The sequence below is a fragment of the Channa argus genome, chromosome 7 (genome assembly GCF_033026475.1).
Source record: "Channa argus isolate prfri chromosome 7, Channa argus male v1.0, whole genome shotgun sequence".
Classification (NCBI taxonomy): Eukaryota; Metazoa; Chordata; class Actinopteri; order Anabantiformes; family Channidae; genus Channa; species Channa argus.
In genome coordinates, this window is record NC_090203.1 from 12876732 (window position 1) to 12894724 (window position 17993).

Here is a 17993-nt window from a genome sequence, read left to right on the forward strand (position 1 = left end):
AGTGAAAAATAAATAAACCTTAATTTAGCAAATGTATTAGCAAATATTAAAACCTGCAGTAATTGAATAAGTGGGGACCTCATTGTCTGCGCCGTGGCTATTTTCCACTATGTGATGCTGAACATCTTCTAATACTGCAGACATCACTTAATGAATCCCTTATGTCAGTCAATGTGATGATTGAATATGACCCTACCAGGCTTTGTGTGTGTGTCGATTAGGGGATGATGTGTGACAAAGAGTCACACTGAGTGTTATTCCAGTGGACCATTTGAAATTTACACGTGTGCATGTACACAAGTTGGGGTGTAAGATGCAAGGGCCTGCAGCAGCTGCCTGCCTGTCACATGCACCATGCACCATATACAGACCCACATCCACCTATGCACACACACACACACACACACACATATGCATGGAGCAGCTGGGCAGCGTCTCTCTGTGTTTGGTGTCGGCCTGCAACGTGGCACTGCATCAATTAAGCCAAACAGGACATCTATCACAGCTAACCTCAGAGCAGTGTCTGACACACACACACGCAAAAGGGTTTTTTGTACATTGAAACCTAAAAATATACTATACTATACACTGTAATACAGTGCCGTTTTATAAGGTCTGTTTGATTTTGCTTGGATTTTATTTCAATTCCCAGCCTTAATATAAATTATACAAGGCCACAAAATAATAAAAATAATATTGTTATTTCAGTAGGTATTGTTTAAACATTGCTGTCAGTAGCAGTGGCAAATCTGTATTAGTGTGACCATTCTTTTTGTTTTGCTAACAAAATAAAAATCTCTTTTCTGTCACAGAAATAAAGTGTGGTGCTGTGAGTGAAGCGTGAGGATTACGCCAGCGAGAGAACACCCAGAGCTTTCCACTTTTGGCTGCAGTTCACACTTATGTGCAGTGCACTGAAATACTGCCCCATCTTTAGAAAATACTCTCACATCCCTGAACTGACACTGACACAATGAGTGACTTGGTGTTGTTTGGCACTGTGTTTACTGGTAGAATATACAGAAGGTCTAATTTCGAAAATGCCAGATGTCAGTGACAAGCAAACATTTTAATGCTGTTGCACATCTAAAATAAGTATGCGCTTTGTTAAATATTGTGAGTGAATAGTGCAGTGGTGAACATGTGTGATCTGTGTGTGTTTGAGAACTGTAAATGTGTGCATATTTTTGTCTTTGTCCAACTGTGTGTGTGTGTGTATTTGTGGATAAACATGCATCATCTAATAATGATGAAAGATGCTGTTGAAGTGGTAGGTTATTTTAGTTGAGCGAGAGATGAGCATGTGTTGCCTGTTTATGTGTGTGAGTGTGTGTGTTAAGGTAGTTGTGTGTGAGAGCATGTGTGTGTGTGTTTAATTGGACCTCCCTGAGCCAGTCTCCAGGTGACGGAACTCATCTGCTCTTTCCCTGATTAAGGACAACAGATGGACTGGTACCACAACATGCTCGCATGCGCGCGCACACACACACACACACACACACACACGCACACACACACAATGCTTACACATCATCTAACACATTGACACACATACTGTATGAGTAATGTGGTCTGTAATCAATACTAAATACACACAGAGTAGAACCTTGAACTTGAACACACCTATTACTGTACATCTGACTCTTCTGGCCTTTACTGTATAAATTCATGCATCAGCTCAAATAACCCATATTCCTCAGTTAGTTCAGTCTTCATCATGTTGACTTTTCTCATCATCAGCATCAGCTATGTAGGAAAAGCCTGCATCGCCCTCATCCTTCCACAAATCATCTTCATGCTGCCTGTTTAACTTCTACACTGTCCTTCTCCATCTGTCCTTCTCAGAGATTGTGAGTTTGTTTATTTTGTCATTAAGGCTAAAAATTAAAAATAAAAAGTCTCAGTCGAAAAAGGTGTGACTGAATACTATGAATACTGAATACTACAATGTGACTAGCACAGAAATTGTCCTTCCTTTTGCAAAGTGAGTCATATTTTACAACTACGGTAAGTTTATAAATATTCAAAACACTTAATGTTACTTAATATTTCATTTGGCAACAGTTTTCCTTACCACCTGCCATGAACAAATACAGTACAAGGACTTCTTCAGTTCAAAACCTACTGTATGGATTCATAAATGCATACAGTAAGTTTTGAACATTCATAAATGCATACAGTAGGTTTTGAATTAAAAGTCTGAGTATGGTATTTGAATTAATAAGTTATGTGTTTTGTTTTATCCGTGACACCTTCTCCATTTAGTCTAATTTCCTACCAATTGTGAGTCACTCCTCAAGTTAAGTTCTCTATTCAGAGAGACCGACTTTCTCCAGAGACCATATTCGCTTCAGTAATCTCCAAACTCTACTACTACTTTGAGTGCTTGATCTTTAAGTGGTTTCTTTATAGGTCTGAGCCATGCAGAGCTCCCTCTAACCTTTAACAGATGTTCAGCAACTTTCCAACAGCCCACAACCTGACTCAGTGTGTCTTACACTGCACCTGCCTCATTTAAACAGTCATGCATTTTTAAACTTGTAAGAGCACAAGGACAGTAATGTGTACTTTTACACCCTGGGACTAATTAGAACATATTTATACACTGTCAGTCTTGGTTTTAAATTTGTAAAGTGTGGCCCCTTAGACTGGGATCCACTTAAAACTTGCCAATTTTAATTTCAGGTTCTAGTCCAAGACAAATTAAACCTTTAAGAAACTTTAATCAAGCTGGATTGGACTACACCTACAAACACACGTCTTTGTCTTTTCTTTCTAAAATGAAATACTATTAAATGTACACTTGGGGATAGAGAAACGAATACGGGGTCAACACTGCAGATAATTCATTAATCTCTCAAATTATCTTTGCTATTACATAATATAGACACAGAACAGAGACGATCCTCCATCTTGCATTAAAACTTGTCAGTGAACCCAGTGTGACCCTGGAGCAGATATTACTCTACTCCCATATTAATCCGGCAGTCACTGTAAAACACTCCATTTGGTCTACACCCATTTGCCTTCGGGGCCACATTAATGATAATTAGGAGGCTCTCAGCACGCTGTTTAATATTCCCCCATAAAACCCATTTCATCGCGAAAAAAGTAAAGATAGAATATGCTTAGCAGGTGATACCCTGGAAGAAGAGGAAACACCAAAAAAAAGTGTGTAGACACTCAAATATCAAGCACAATGGGACAATATTTAAAATTCATGTTACACGCTGCGATAGCTGAATCAAATCGATGAGTGCTTAAAAAAAACATAACAATAATTCCCATTCTTATCTCCCCGAAACATGGCGCCTCGCCTCACACACACACGCACGCACACACACACAGTCGCACACACACCCGCTCGGAAATTGAAGAGAAAGGGAGGTAGGTGAACGAAAGACAGAGAAAGAAAGAGAAAGAGGGGGTGATAACAGCTTCAATAAATCATCCGGACCAGTCGTCGCTCTCCGGGGATGTGGGATGGATTAAATTAAGCACTCCCTCTGCCCGTGTGTCTATCCATCCATCCCTCCATCCTCTCTCTCTCCTCCTCTCTCTCTGCGCAGTATAAATGCCAACAGCTGATCTGGAGACGGCACACTCGCGGGAACACCTCGCTGCAGAAAGAGAGAGACCGAGGGGAAGAGAGAGGGATCCAGAGAGAAAAAGAGGGGATGCTGTTGATCCTGTCGGCCAGCGGCGAGTCTCGATGTGGCTTTTTTGTGTGTGTGTGCGTGCCGAGCTGAGTAGCCGCTGTTAACGGGGATTAAGGACTATTTCTGAGGCAAAAAGGGAAGGACAAGGTGTCCGACATTTTCTTTTGAAAAGCTTCCAAATTCGTCCTTTCATTTTTTTTCGTCCTTTAATTTTCTTCACATCTCCCCCTCCTCCTCCTCCTCCTTCTCCTCCTCCTCCTCCTCCTCTTCCTCCTCCACCTCTTCTTCATTTTCTTGAAAGAGGCCCAACAGTCGCCACGCGCGCAGCAGGGTGCCTTCCACTGCCGGGTGTTTTAATTATTTATTTATTTTGTTTTCTGGCTGCTCGCGAGCCCCTGTATCCCGGTCTGCCGCCTGCCCGCGAGCACAGAGAGCGCGAGGCACCCCCCGGAGGGAGCTGTCCGGTGCTGAAGTTGCATTTCTCTCCTCAGAGCGGGGACTAAAGCGGGGAGACAGAGGACAGTCCGAGAGACTGAAACAATACGTAGACACTGTACATTTCACGGATCAACTTACAGCTCGCGCTTCCTCCAAAATCCAAGACAATCATCCTCCGGATCCCCCGTCGTGTTGGTGGGTACCGGGCCAATCACCACGCTGGCCAGGCCGTCGGCGATAGGCTGTGTTTGTGAGTGTGTGCCGCTGTGTTTGTGAGAGTGTGTGTCGGTGCCGCACCACCATGCCAAGGTCTTTCCTGGTGAAAAAGGTGAAACTGGATGATTTCTCCACCGGGGCGGATTTGGAGAACGCCTACCGGCACAGGACAGACCTCAGCCTGCGGCTCCATGACAAAGGTAGGTCAGGCGGGCTGCCTACACACCGAGCACTAACAGGTGTCTCAAATCCAAGTCAAAGAGGAGGAGGAGGGCAGGCTAAAATAAGCCTCTACTCTATGTGCACGACTACGGTAGATGTAGCTGCTCTGTCTTTTAGGGATTCGTGGTTTTCTTGAAGACCAGCCACCGGGTTAACAGAGACCTGCAACTCTTAACCAAACAGAACTATAAGATTAACGCGGGCACTCGTGGTGAGGAAATGGCGCACAATATTTAGAACAGTCTTCGCCTGTTTTGTTGTATCATGTAGTATGTTATCAGCCATCATACCGCCACTTCATAAAATGTAGTAATATATCTAGAACGCAGTCGCCCGGACCCGAGCTGCTGTCAACCTGTAGGGCGATGTGGGTGTTAAGGCTGTAATCATTGATTACAGAACGACGGCAGACTGCACAGAGTTATCACGCAGTTGTTGCCTTTCTCATGGGCAATAAAAGCTTCAAAGCGCCGCAGTGCTCTGCAGAACCTGCATTTCTACAAGAATTGAAAGAATAATTGAGCCGTAGGAAGTTCAGAGGACTGCATGAGCAGAGAGGGAAGATCTGCCAGGATCAACCAGTGTTACCACACCACAGGGTCTAAGGCTTTGTTTAAACCACCTCAGGCTGCGCTTTAAACCTTCTGTCGCCTCGTAGGAGTTGATTTGCCATGTGTTTCATTGATTTTGCCCCCCCCCCCCCCCCCCCACACACACACACATACACACATACACAAGTAAGGTTAAATGAGATAAGGACTAGACTGGTTATTAAGACCTGGCCCACTTCCACTTGATTTTTGTGTGGATCACAGAAGACAAAGCTTAGATGACTAGATGTTGATTAGTCTCGACATGCTTCTGCAGGCTCGGTGTGGTTTTTGAATTTAACATGTTGAATGAAAACTGCTACAGTGTGAAACTCGAAAGTCAGATTTTAGTGGTGCAGTATTCAACTGACAGATTTGTGCACCAAGCACCAAGTGAAGCACGAATGCGCAGCGGTTTAGTTAACTTTTATGTAGCGCTAATGAGGCCAACACATAATCAGTGAACAGGTGTTGCCTCAGTTTGTTTTCCCCGATTGTATATGAAATCACCACTAAACAGGCTGATATGTGTCCCGTATTTGGAGTGTTGGTAGATCCCCTCACCTCAGATTTTTCACCTCAGCTCTTCGCATGTCACATTATCACATCAAGTCAAAGAGGATCTTAAGTGACATTACCTCACTCTGCAGTCATAGTTAAACTGTGGAATAGTCAGTTAACGGATTCTGAATCTCATTCATTCTTTTTTCATTGTCTTTGAATGTATTGCATGTGGAGCGTGTTTATTTTAAGACGCACTTTAGGTGTTTTACGGCATGGCCTTGCAATTATCATCAGTGTGATTGATTGTTTTGTGAAGCTTCGAACTTCCCCTGTAACTGTGTGCGTCACAAAACAAACAAGCCAAAAAATACCATTGCCATGTGAATTCAGCCACTGCGCTGCTTCCATCTTAACGCCACTGACACATGTGTATTCGCTGCCCGGTCTTCCTTGTGTTTTTCTGCTCAAAGCAAAAAGCTGTCAGTGTTTATAACAAGTCTCGCTCGCCTTGACACGCGATCTGCTTCCACCGCAGCATCGTCCTGGCCACCTTTTGCCTCCATCCCCAACATGGGAACAGTTTAATGCGGCTGCTCCCTCCATAACCGCAGCCCGTTGGGAACAACTTTCTGCCTGAACGAACCGGCTTTTGGAATAATTCATGTTCCAGCCGAGCTTCGCATGCTGCGTGTGATGGGACTGTGCATTCACTCGGGACGCTGGAGCAGATGATGAAGTAGCTGTTATCGTATGTAGACAGATTTATGGCGTCACATCGAGCTTGTTGCTCCTGCATCTCAATCAAAAGTCTTCAGGGAGACTGGATGTATAAGAATAGCGAACATTTAAACTTTAACACCACATTGTTGTAGGAGTCGAAATTCACGTTTTTATCGATGCTGTCTATAATGAATGACGTCTGACCCCATAGAAAACGCCAGACACATTAAAAATACATGTTCATGTTTAGAATAAAAAACAACACAAATAGCCAGATTGATCTGAATCTGTTGATCCTTAAGACATTGCAGTTACCTTCCTTTGTGGTCAGGCTGCTGTTGGCTGCTGTTTGGTTGGCTCATAGATGTGCAGTATCTCCTCAACAAGTTACATGATGGGTGGGTTTAAGGTGTTTATCAGCCACATGTTCAATAAAGAGAAAAGGAAACAGCCAGTGTTTCTAGATGTTTGTACAGCATACAGTACTAAGTTGGATTTATTGATGCCAGTGTTCAGAAAGGTTAAGTTTGTAGTTTCGCTGTTAACCACTTCATCATGCACCTAAACAAAAACATTCTATCCCACTGTGAAACGACTGGAGGGCAGCAAGCTCCCAAAACGGTGTGTACACCAGTAAGCAACCTACTTACAATAAAGTATGTATTTATATATCATTTTCATTATTTCAAATCAATACACCCAGAAATGGAAATAATTAGCATATTTTCTGATATGGATGTTGGCAATAGCAGCATAATCTAACCTGCTGATGTGTTTCTATACTGTTTTACAAGTAGAATAAATTCCAGTTACTGCATTTTGCCCACAGGGCCTGTCGTGCATGCCTCCAACCCCTTTGAAAAGAAAACCCACAACTGTTGGCTGAACTGACTGAGGCTGTACAGCAGCTCTCGCTGTCACTGTGCCATCGACCTGCACTGCACTGGATCTGTCCATGGTGCTGATGCTCATTTTCACACGCTAAATCAGCTTTCTCGAGTTCAGGGTCAGCCCGTGCACATTTATCTTTCACTGGGGAAGTGTTTTAACTGCAACCTTTGAGGGCTGAGTGGAATTATATTGCTGAATTATCGTTGGATACTGCAGGTGTTTTCTCTACACACCACTATGGGCTACAGGTGTGTGGGGGATAGACAGATTTTCTGTTGAACAATATGGCAGTCCTTCATGTATTTTAAAATGTATATTAATAATAGTTGCAGTTGTCGCTGCAGGAGTGATGGTGAATCGAGAGTCATCTTTTACCATGTATGCAGAGTAAAGGGAATGTGATTTGGCCTGGGCCATAGTTGCTGCAGTATTACTGCAGGGCAGATGCAAAATAAAGGACTGCAACTATTACCGTATGCTGAGTACCCTTCATCTGTCAGGTGGCAATCTGTTTATGTTTGTATCAGTCCATTCAGAGTAAAAGCAACGAGATGCTTTTAATTTATGGTTTCACATTTCTGGAGCTACATGATAAATTGCTAACTCAAGATCAGATCCTACCTGAACCTTTTGTTTCACCCACTGTAATCTAAATTTAGACATCTTTGATGATGTCTTTGATCTTTGTGTCAACCCGTATTTTAATACTAAAGTGGGATCAAAATCCAAAAACTCTGTAAACTCATGTTATTCCAGCTGTATATCACTAACTGTGTAACAGTCACTATAGAGCTTTGTATGTGCATATTCTACATGTTAATTGCATTAGTGTATGAGCCAAGAGCCTTAGTAAAAGTAATGATATAGCAAAATTGCATTCTTTACTACCTATCAGGTAATGCTGTGACTGCATCAGACAAATATAGTCTGGTTTGGTGTACTGTTTTTCTGACTTCCATGCTACACTGCAGACCCATTTTCAGTATAACTTCAAACTCTGGACTGAAATTGGGAACATTTTCATAACTTAATATGGCTTTCTTTTTTTCCATATTAGCTGGTTACATCAGCGACTACATCAGCCCTGTCGTGTATGATGGTGAGAGTGACAGTGGGATCAAGGTGCCCTCCCCTGACCCCCTCTATGATGGTATCAACAGTGACTATGGGGCCCCTGACTCTGAGTCTCCTGACAGTCCCAGCTCAGAAATCACTGATGGTTACATCAACGGAGATGCGGCAGTGAGCGAGGGTTACACAGTTGATGCCTTCTTCATTACTGATGGTCGCTCAAGGAGAAAAGCTCTTGGGGGTCCACGGAGCATTCAGAGGCACACCTGCAACGAGTGCGGCAAAACCTACGCCACGTCTTCCAACCTGAGTCGGCACAAACAGACACACCGCTCGCTGGACAGCAAGCTGGCAAAGAAATGTCCAACCTGTGGGAAGGTATATGTGTCCATGCCCGCCATGGCCATGCACCTACTCACACATGACCTCAAGCACAAGTGTGATGTGTGTGGGAAAGCGTTCAGTCGACCTTGGCTTTTACAGGGCCACATGCGCTCTCACACAGGTGAGAAGCCGTTCGGGTGCGCCCACTGTGGGAAGGCCTTTGCAGACCGCTCGAACCTACGCGCTCACATGCAGACCCACTCGGCCTTCAAGCACTTCAAGTGTAAACGTTGCAACAAGACCTTCGCGCTCAAGAGTTACCTGAACAAGCACTATGAGTCTGCCTGCTTCAAAGGCCCCTTCTCTCCTCTTGGCCCCCTAGATGCATGACCCCCTGCTAAGATAAAACAACAGACAAAACCGCAGGCATAACTTATTACCCTTACAGACTGAACTGCAGACACAAACTAATCTATTTTTGGTCAGAATATGACCTTGCTTTCTCTCCTTTCCCTCTCTCACCCCACACCTTACTTTTCTTGGAGCCTATTCATGATGATGAAGATGATGAAGATAGCACAATTTTTCTCCTTGAGATTTGCCCACTTAAGGATTTAACTGATTGACGCATGCACTTCCTCAAAAACTCTTCACCTCCTTTCCCTCTGTCTGTTATGGATAGAGACAATAATCCTAACTTGGCTTCCTTCTGGCATCTAAATACAGTATGACACCATATATTTTAAGACACTGATGATGAGGACGACACAGATAAGTAGCCTATAGCTACTGGGTTCCTCCCTGCACTGAAATGCAGTGAAAGAGTTTTTCCTTCTGAGCTTGTTTTTTTTGGGGAAATAATAGTAATAATGATAGTAATAATAATGATAATAATGTTCTGCTGCACCAAGTGACCATATTCTCTCCACTACTGAGGTAAAATATTATTTATTTATTTATTTATTTATTTGACCTTTTTTTTTATTTGTTGTAAGTTCATACTTATTTGATAAGAACAAAGTGTTACCATTATTTATTTGCTGCACTTATCTGTATATGTATGTAGAATATTTGCCAATCTTTTTTTATCACTACAGGCCAAAGCATATGCCACTTTTTGAGTACTATTTTTTCCTATTATGTTGTTTATCTTTTTTTTATTACATTATTGCATGCAAAAAGAAAAAAAAGAATCTATGCCAACATCATAAAAAGCTTATGATTTTTGCCAAAATCCTATAGATAGAACCTGAGGGCAATATTTTTCTCTTGGAGCCTCTGTAGGACTCTTTAAAAAGCAATAATCACCTAATGCATGGTATTTTATGATGAAGTTATGAAGTATTACCTACTACTGTATAGCAGTTTAAAATCAGGTATGTTTTACTTCACCTATAGTCATAAACAGAAAAATACTAATATTACAGACATCAGGGAACATGCCAATGTAGTGTTAGAATAACAAAAAGAAAAGTCCTGTCTTTCCTCTCTTGTTATGCACTGCCTGCCTCTTAGTGAGTAGAACAAAAGTAGGATGTAGGCTAGAGAGGCTGGGATCAGCTTCCTGCTGGGTGTGAGGCCTATTGTAGGATAACTATAACCCTAACAGACCTGCACAAGGCTAACTCTAGCATGAAATTAGCCTGCTAAGAATAACCAGGAGAGGCCTAATTAGGCCTCTCAAAATTTCACTCAGATTGGATCATTGACCATTCATGAGAGTTCCGTTTTTTTGGGGGTTTTTTTTTGGTTTTTTTTGTAAGTACCGGGATGTTAAAATGGCATTTAAACATGTTAAACATCTTTTTTGTGTCTTTCAGCCAAAAAAACAAAACAAAAGGTATTTAACAACCTTTTGAAAATGGCAAAAGACATCTTTTTTCTCTAAGATGAGGTTAATAAAGCCATCAGATTTTAGAACTGTGCAATGAGATGTGCACTAACCCTAAATGATAAGTAGCATACATGATATTCGCAATGCTCTTGCTAAATCAGTCAAAGTTTGGTGCATTGTTGAAGTTGGGCTGAGGTCAACTTTAAATGCAATGCATTATTCAACCACCCTTCTACTGCACTTCCCAACCATGAAGTGTGCATTCTTAAACCAGAGAAAAAGCATGCACTTTAGCTAGATGGTCTGATTTCAGCTTAACCCTTACAGTCCCATGCTGTAGATATAAGTCTGAGTCCTGAATACATGCAGTACATTGCATTCATCCCTGCTGGGCCGACTAGCTAACTCTATGAGTGATATACCCACAGACAGGCTAACTTTAATTGAATCAACCCAGACCCTGCAGATTTTTTAACCTTTGGTCTACCTGGCCAATACCAGTGTTGCTGAACCCAGTTCTCTGCAGCTCAAAAACCTTTTCTACAGATTCATAGAGCTTCCCAGGAGACAGACTGCGGACAAACAGTTCAGCACAAAAAGTGCTTGTTTATGTTCATTTGCAATACTGTATATCCACATTGAACCTTCACTTTGATACGTCCATTTGTAAATGTGCACAAGTGCATGGTTGCATGCCCGAACATGTTGGAACACAGTGTCTGCGGATGAGTTTCTTATGATATAATCTGCGTCTCTAGCAAAGCTTTCAACAAATGAACAGTATTTAGGTGTAAATCTTTGACAAGAAATAATTGCAGTAATTCCTCAGACATGATAAAACTCAGTTTGAAATATGGTTGCCCGATATTTAATATCATCAAGGGTTACGAATACAAAAGGATAGTGTGCTCTGTCACACTGACCCATTTCCTAATGCAATTTACATCTCAGAGATAAGTTACAGGCCTACGCATAAAAGGAAAGACGATCAGATGTGACAATTTTCTGAGGTCAAAAGGGCTACATTTTGTTGCATAATAAAATAGTCTATGACTTTTAATGAGCAGAAGAAGCTTATGTTTTTGAGCAATGTAGCCCCCATGTCAATAGCAGTGACGCACATCTTGTTGTGACTGTAAAAATGAGCAGTGAGTCAACAAATTGCAGGTCTTATCTTTCACTGGGATGTGTGAACTAGATTCGAGTTGCAATTATTTAATTAATATCATACAATTCCCTTCAACCAGTTAAGGCATTTTGGTTTTTACCATTTTATTCGTCATTTCTAGCTTTGTAAATAATTAATAATAATCCCAACAACTACTGTATACAACAAGTCAAAAACTACATGCAGAAACTACTCATATATGACAGAGTATTAAAAGCACAACTATGACTCTGAGACCATATATGCAAAGAAAAGTAAAACATTGCCTTCCTGTTTATCAATAAATCATGGAGACATTTATCTGGTGAGATATAAATTACTATATGCCATTATTTTAACCACCAACTCACTACAATTGTACTTGTTACTTCTGCATAGATTCACATAAAACCACTGTAACAAACCACTGTGAGTAGCTCTTGCCGTGGTGTCTCTGGCATCAAAATTTATGTCGCTGTGCATTAAAACATCTGGCAAATTTTGCACAGAGGTTTAAACATCTTAAAAAGTATTTGGCAAAAGTTTTTTGTTTTGTGGCCATTTTCTGCCTTTAAGTCATAAAATGTGTTCTTCTGTTTGTCTTTGCGTCTGTCTGCGGGTGAGCTCCAGTTGGTCTGTTCTCTCTAAGCACTTCCATTTTAGTCATCTCCACCTTACAGAAAGTAGCACAATGAAACTAACTAGAATTCAGGTAGAGAAGAATTAAAAAACCTTGTACTAGCTTGACCTCTCTTCTTTTTTTGTATTTACAAGTTAAAGAATGACGATAACCTAAATAATCATTTATTGCAAGAGGGTTTGTAAAGAATCCTTTGGATCGAAACATTTTTACTGCTGTATATCTGACACACCTTATCTCAGGAGGTTTGGATCTCTGTTGCAGAGAGACGATCTCCTGGGTTTTTTTGAGCCAGTATTCAGACAATGTAAGCACAATGAACACAAAGCATTTTGTGGCACTTAATAATAAAGAATAATCTTAATCAAGCAAAGCAATCTGTTGTAGTTTTCTGTCTTGTTTCCTATCATGATAAACACACAAAAAAAACTATTGGGGCTGTTAAGCAGTGCTGGACTGGTGAATAATGCATTTGACTCCTTTTAAAGCCTTTAGTCCTCATAGTGTTTCGTCTGTTTAAGTGGCCTTTCACACAATTCATGCTAATAAAGTAATTTTCTATTTAAGTTAAAAGGGTTCATTTACATAGTATAACACTCACTTTGGACTCAACGGCCCATACTTTGTATTAGCTTTGTCAATACTGTATGTTTAAAGAGGCACTGGGTTAACACTGGTGCACAGTGTGCTCATTAGCACTCTTCAGGCTGGAAGCTATCTCTCAGTAATGGGCAACTTGAAGGGCTAAAAACAGCAGTTACTTAATCCCATATTTGGACGTTTTGCAGTGATTAGCTTAAACCCCCAAGAAACTTTCAAATATTTCTCTAGAGCCACAATTATGAAACAATCAAAGTTTTAAAAATGATGTATCTTTAAGTAATTTTTATGATGCTGATCAGATTTAACTGAAACTCTGCCACTAAGAAAGTCACCAACTGCATCACATTTGGATTTAAATGTGCTAAAAAAAACAGAAACATACGTGGCCTTTAAAGTAAAGCACAAACCCTACTTGTTCACTAGAGAGACTTTTAAAGGTTTTCTCTCTCGCAGTATTAAATACTTCAGAAACACAATTCAATACTGCTCCTACAGAAAGACTGGAACTGAAAGGCACTGAATGACAGCTAAAACAATACACTTGTTGGACTTAAAGTCAATCCTTATTTTTTATGCAATTGCCTCTCAGCAATTGAGAAATGAAAACACAATGTTTCCTCGCCCTGCCAGAGGGTCACATTGATGTGCTACAGGTGCTCCATGGTGCTCCAGTCACATGGGCTTCCTGTGACATTCATTGCAGATCTTTTGGACAGAATATGAAATGGACCAACAAACCTTTCTTTTGCAGTGCCTTTGAATTAAAGGTGCCCTCTGTACGCATCATTTTGGCTGAGCAAGTACCAATTGCTCACGTGAATGACAATTTGATGAGCTTCACTGCAGAAGCTGTGCTGCTTCGTATTGGAGTGAAGACAGTCTGATACATTTACTGTTAAAGTATGGAACCATAACCCAATGTTAATTAATATGCCTTTCTCTTTCCTTTTATTTATTTGTGAGCATTTCCAAACATTTAGTGAAGTCGTTCGTCCTTACTGTAACACATGAAATATAATAGAACAATTTAATCACCTGTTACATGATGCAATGCAATCTGCAGTCTATTGCTGTTGTAGTCCAACCTTGTTGTTAACTCCCAGTAAGCGCACAGTCCAAATCTATCGTTGCTATGCCAACACTTGTGGTATCCAAGCAATAAACTATCTACAGTATCTATAGTAGTAAACAATCTGAACTGCCTCAACAAAGACACAATGCAGCAGTCTTCAGCTTTATGAAGTACAGTATATCTCCCAAACCTAAACAGAAAATTGGTTTCACAGCAGTTGCAAAAAGACAGAAAAGTGACTGCCCTCACCCACGAATCACCTTCTCCTCCCCTCCTGTCATCAGACGTCTTGTCTCCTCATTTTTTTGTTCTCTCTCATCTTTAACCCTTTCTTTACATCCGCTTTTCACACCTCTCTTTTCTCTTCTTCCTCCTATCTCCATCACCTGCATGATTCTTCCTCCCATCTTTCTGCAATGACTCTCCCTCCACCCCTCTTCCACCAACCACCTCTTCTTTCTCTCTCCTGCCAAGTCAAACCAGGCCATCAGGCCTTTGAGGACCTGAAAGTCATTTAACTCCTGGTAGATAATAAGTCTTAGAATATAGCTCCCCTCAGATAATAAGCTTTATCACTTGATTGCTCTGCATGCTCCCCACTGTCTTTAGATTCATGTCCAGGGACCTACTCAAGCGAATCACACTATTTCCTTCCTGGCAAGTCAAATTAACACAGTGTGTGTGGCTGTGGATCAACCACTACTCATAAGAGGCAATCAGCGAGTGCTGAGGGTACAAAACAAAATCAAAACAGAAAAAGATTACTATCCAATACTGACCATGTGTGATTGTTGAAAATAGTACAACAGTTAAGGTTTAACTGCCCACAAATGTGACATTAACCTAATAATATTTTTACTTAACCTCATGCTGACTTTCATTTTTATCAGTTTTGATAGTCCCACTGAAATCTGTCTCCTAACCTGTCGACTTTCCTTTCTCGATCTACTTTCACCTCCACTCTTCTATTATCTATCTATGCACCACGTCCATACATCTATGTATGGATGAATAATAAGTAACAGCGAGTGTAACAATGAGATTTTAAAAAGAAGATGAAGGCAACTGTGGAGTCATTTTAAAGCTTGGATAGCCTTCATTTTTGAGACTGGTCTGCAAACTGACCAGAAAAGATCCAAATGATGGACTTAAATGCAGGGTAGCTCATGATGATCTAGACGATCAGCAGCATGCTGTAGGTAGCAGCAACACATGTATTTGAGACTCGCACTTCTATGAATGTCTGGATTATTTTGTCTGACTAAAATAATCCAACTTGTAAAACCTCTTGAAGCTAAAGTTGTTCTTTTTATTTAAGCCGGTTGTCCCCTGCAGAAAGGTGTCAGAGGGCAACGGTGTTTAATATGAGAGCTGGTGAAGTCATGGTAATAATGATGACCTCAGATTTGCCTGTAATCAGCTGTGGGAAATGTTTTGCAAGTTGAGAAAGCAGAAATTTAATGAGCACATCAGTCATCCTCTCTCTCTACCCTCTCCTTTGCTCTTCTCTCGTTGTGTCTCCTTTCATTCATGTCACTCCCCCTCCACCCACCTCTGTGATATTAGGCAAAGCAGTAATAAGTCCAGCTTCCTCTGGGTTCTGTGATGTCATCTGTTAAAGCAGGCATCATTATGTGCTTTATGAACTAAATCGTGCCATGCTGTGCCGGGGTAGCACATATCAATTTTGACAGTGCTTTAAATAATGACCATATTTGAATTTGATCTATATTAAAGCAAAACATTTGTCTATAATATTTTTATGCACTGTACTATTATTCTACACTTCTCCCTACAAATCATCAGTGTTAGCTGAAGCTTCTAACTAACATGCACTAGCTGAATGTGATACATTGCCAGTAAACATTCTGAAAGTGTCGAGTTCATTATATAAAAAATTAAAAAATAATATTAATAATGTATCTATTCCTCTGTCATTAATGGGGGCCTGGTGGATCAATGGGTAAAGCATCGGGTTGGGATACAGAAAGGATCCTGTAGGATCAAATTCTGGTGTCGGTCCTGAACCTGGATAAAAATTGGAGGGTTGCGGCGGGCAGGGCTTCCGGCATAAAAGCACATGCCAAATTAACGTCCGGAACATGTTTCACTCTCGCGACCGTTGAAGGGACAAGCAAAAAGCCTTTGATTTGACTTCCTTTTTCAAAGGGTTAGGGTCTGAAAGATGGTCAGACATTTAATAGTGAAAATTGGCAACGTTCGAAACTAACAAAATTTATTTCTATTTTTTGTGTAAAGTTCTAAATGGACCCAACATTTAACCCTGGGAAAGTCCTGGGATTGCTGTACTAAATGGTGCCACATTAACTACAGTGCAGAGATTAGAAAATGTTTTTCTGTTTTTGTCAGGTCCTAATATTTGGGCTATTTGTCATTGTAGTTTAGAAAATTCAAAGGTACAAGTGGAATAATTTGTTTGAGGAGTGGTCAACAGTTATTGAGCACAGAGGTCAATGCAGGGTCAATGCAGGGCCAATCCACCACCACAACCTGCCCCCTGACAAACATTGGAGAGTCTTATTAGTAAGTCTAACGCGTAACGGTCATCCATACACTACATATCATGTCAAATGCTAGCCTGTACCTTTTGGCCATTTTGGAAGCCCGTACACAAGACCTACTGGTTGTATTCCACAAAAGTACAGACTCTGTTGCAGCTTGTTACCTGTCACAAATCCTCAAACCAGGGCTGTGTTACAGAAAGAAAAGTGGTTCTGCTGTTGGTTTAAGCTGAGTGGGAAACAAAATGTGAAAATGGTTTAATTAATAAAGAAACGTGTCTGTGGTGTTGCTGTGCTTATCAGCACCATGGAAAGCAATATCCATGCTGATGCCCACCAACGCCCAACCACTACTCCCCCTCCTTTTGGTTGGACTATGCTGCTAAGATGAACTGCATGTGCACCTACTTCACATATTTGAAATGTATCTTTCTTTATCTGTATTCAAATGACAAAAAGTAACATTTCAGTTTCTTTCTGACACCAGACATTGTAGATGTTGAGAGTAAAGCAGTGTACGACAGGGCTGTGAATGTTCTCGCCACATCCCAGGCTATTTGTAGAGATGGCTGCTGTCATCAGAAATATCAACAGGCTGGAGACAAGTGCTGTTTCACAACTCTGGTAGGTGGAGGTGTGGAATGAAGAGGGGAGATGTTGAGCTTGTAGATTTCTCCTTTTTATACAATTTATTCTTCTGTGAAGAAATAAATGTAAATTGTCTAAGTGTTGTTGTATGGTACAGCTTATTCAGTACGCAGTGTGCAAATATGCATGTCCTTAGATGATATTGAGCTGTACAATGACAACATGACAAGTGAAAAACAATTTATTAATTCCTTTGCTTATCTGTCTTGTTCTTTCAAGCTTTTTCTTTCTAATTGTAACTTTTTAAACAGTTAACATACTGTAACCAGAAAACAACAGAATTAATAAAAGAATTTAAACATTTACAGAAGAATGCGGTATAGCATAGGATAAAAAGCATAGCTGAGCAGCGTTAGCTATGATGGTGAAAGGATGCACAAATGTGTGTATATGCACCAGTAAAATATACTCAAACTGCATTTGCATGTGTTCAAATGCATGTCTGAATCTTTGTTTGGCTAAAGTTGGTATACCGTTTCTCACCAACAGCTAATGATTCTTTGATTTGGCAGTAAGATGTTAAGGTCTAGAAAATAGACTTGCCATAAAGCAAAACCATAGTATTTATCTCAGAGTGTCAATCAAATTATTTCATTATTTAGAAAGCAGCAAGAAAAAACAAAACAAAAACAAAACACATTAGACTAAAGATTTAAACACACACAGACACACAATCACAACTTGAGTTATTTGTAGCTCCTAATTTGATGCTTCTGTGGTGCACTTCAGGCAGTGGATTTGAAGTGTCAGCAACAGCACTACCTGTGCTACCTGTGCTTAAGTGTGGAGCAGATTCATTTTACATTTCCATTTAGTCACTAGGCTTCCCCAAAGTGAATTTTAAGTGAACATGCACCGATCAGGCATAACATTATGACCACCTGTAATGCAA

At 40.7% G+C, this 17993-nt stretch overlaps 1 protein-coding gene across 1 annotated transcript; it reads left to right on the forward strand.

Moving 5' to 3' along the window:
- The first annotated feature begins 3303 nt into the window (after nt 1-3303).
- On the forward strand, nt 3304-16902 carry LOC137129949 (transcriptional repressor scratch 1-like). The gene is made up of 2 exons (XM_067509429.1): nt 3304-4513; nt 8298-16902. Exons 1-2 carry the CDS (start codon nt 4399-4401, stop codon nt 9023-9025), a joined length of 843 nt encoding a protein of 280 aa, XP_067365530.1. The 5' UTR covers nt 3304-4398; the 3' UTR covers nt 9026-16902.
- The last annotated feature ends 1091 nt before the right edge of the window (nt 16903-17993 follow it).

Coding starts and splice junctions, on each gene's coding strand:
- LOC137129949 (XM_067509429.1), top strand. CDS start 4,399: ATGCCAAGGTCTTTCCTGGTGAAAAAGGTGAAACTGGATGATTTCTCC. Junction 4,514..8,297: donor CCTGCGGCTCCATGACAAAG/GTAGGTCAGGCG, acceptor TTTCCATATTAG/CTGGTTACATCAGCGACTAC.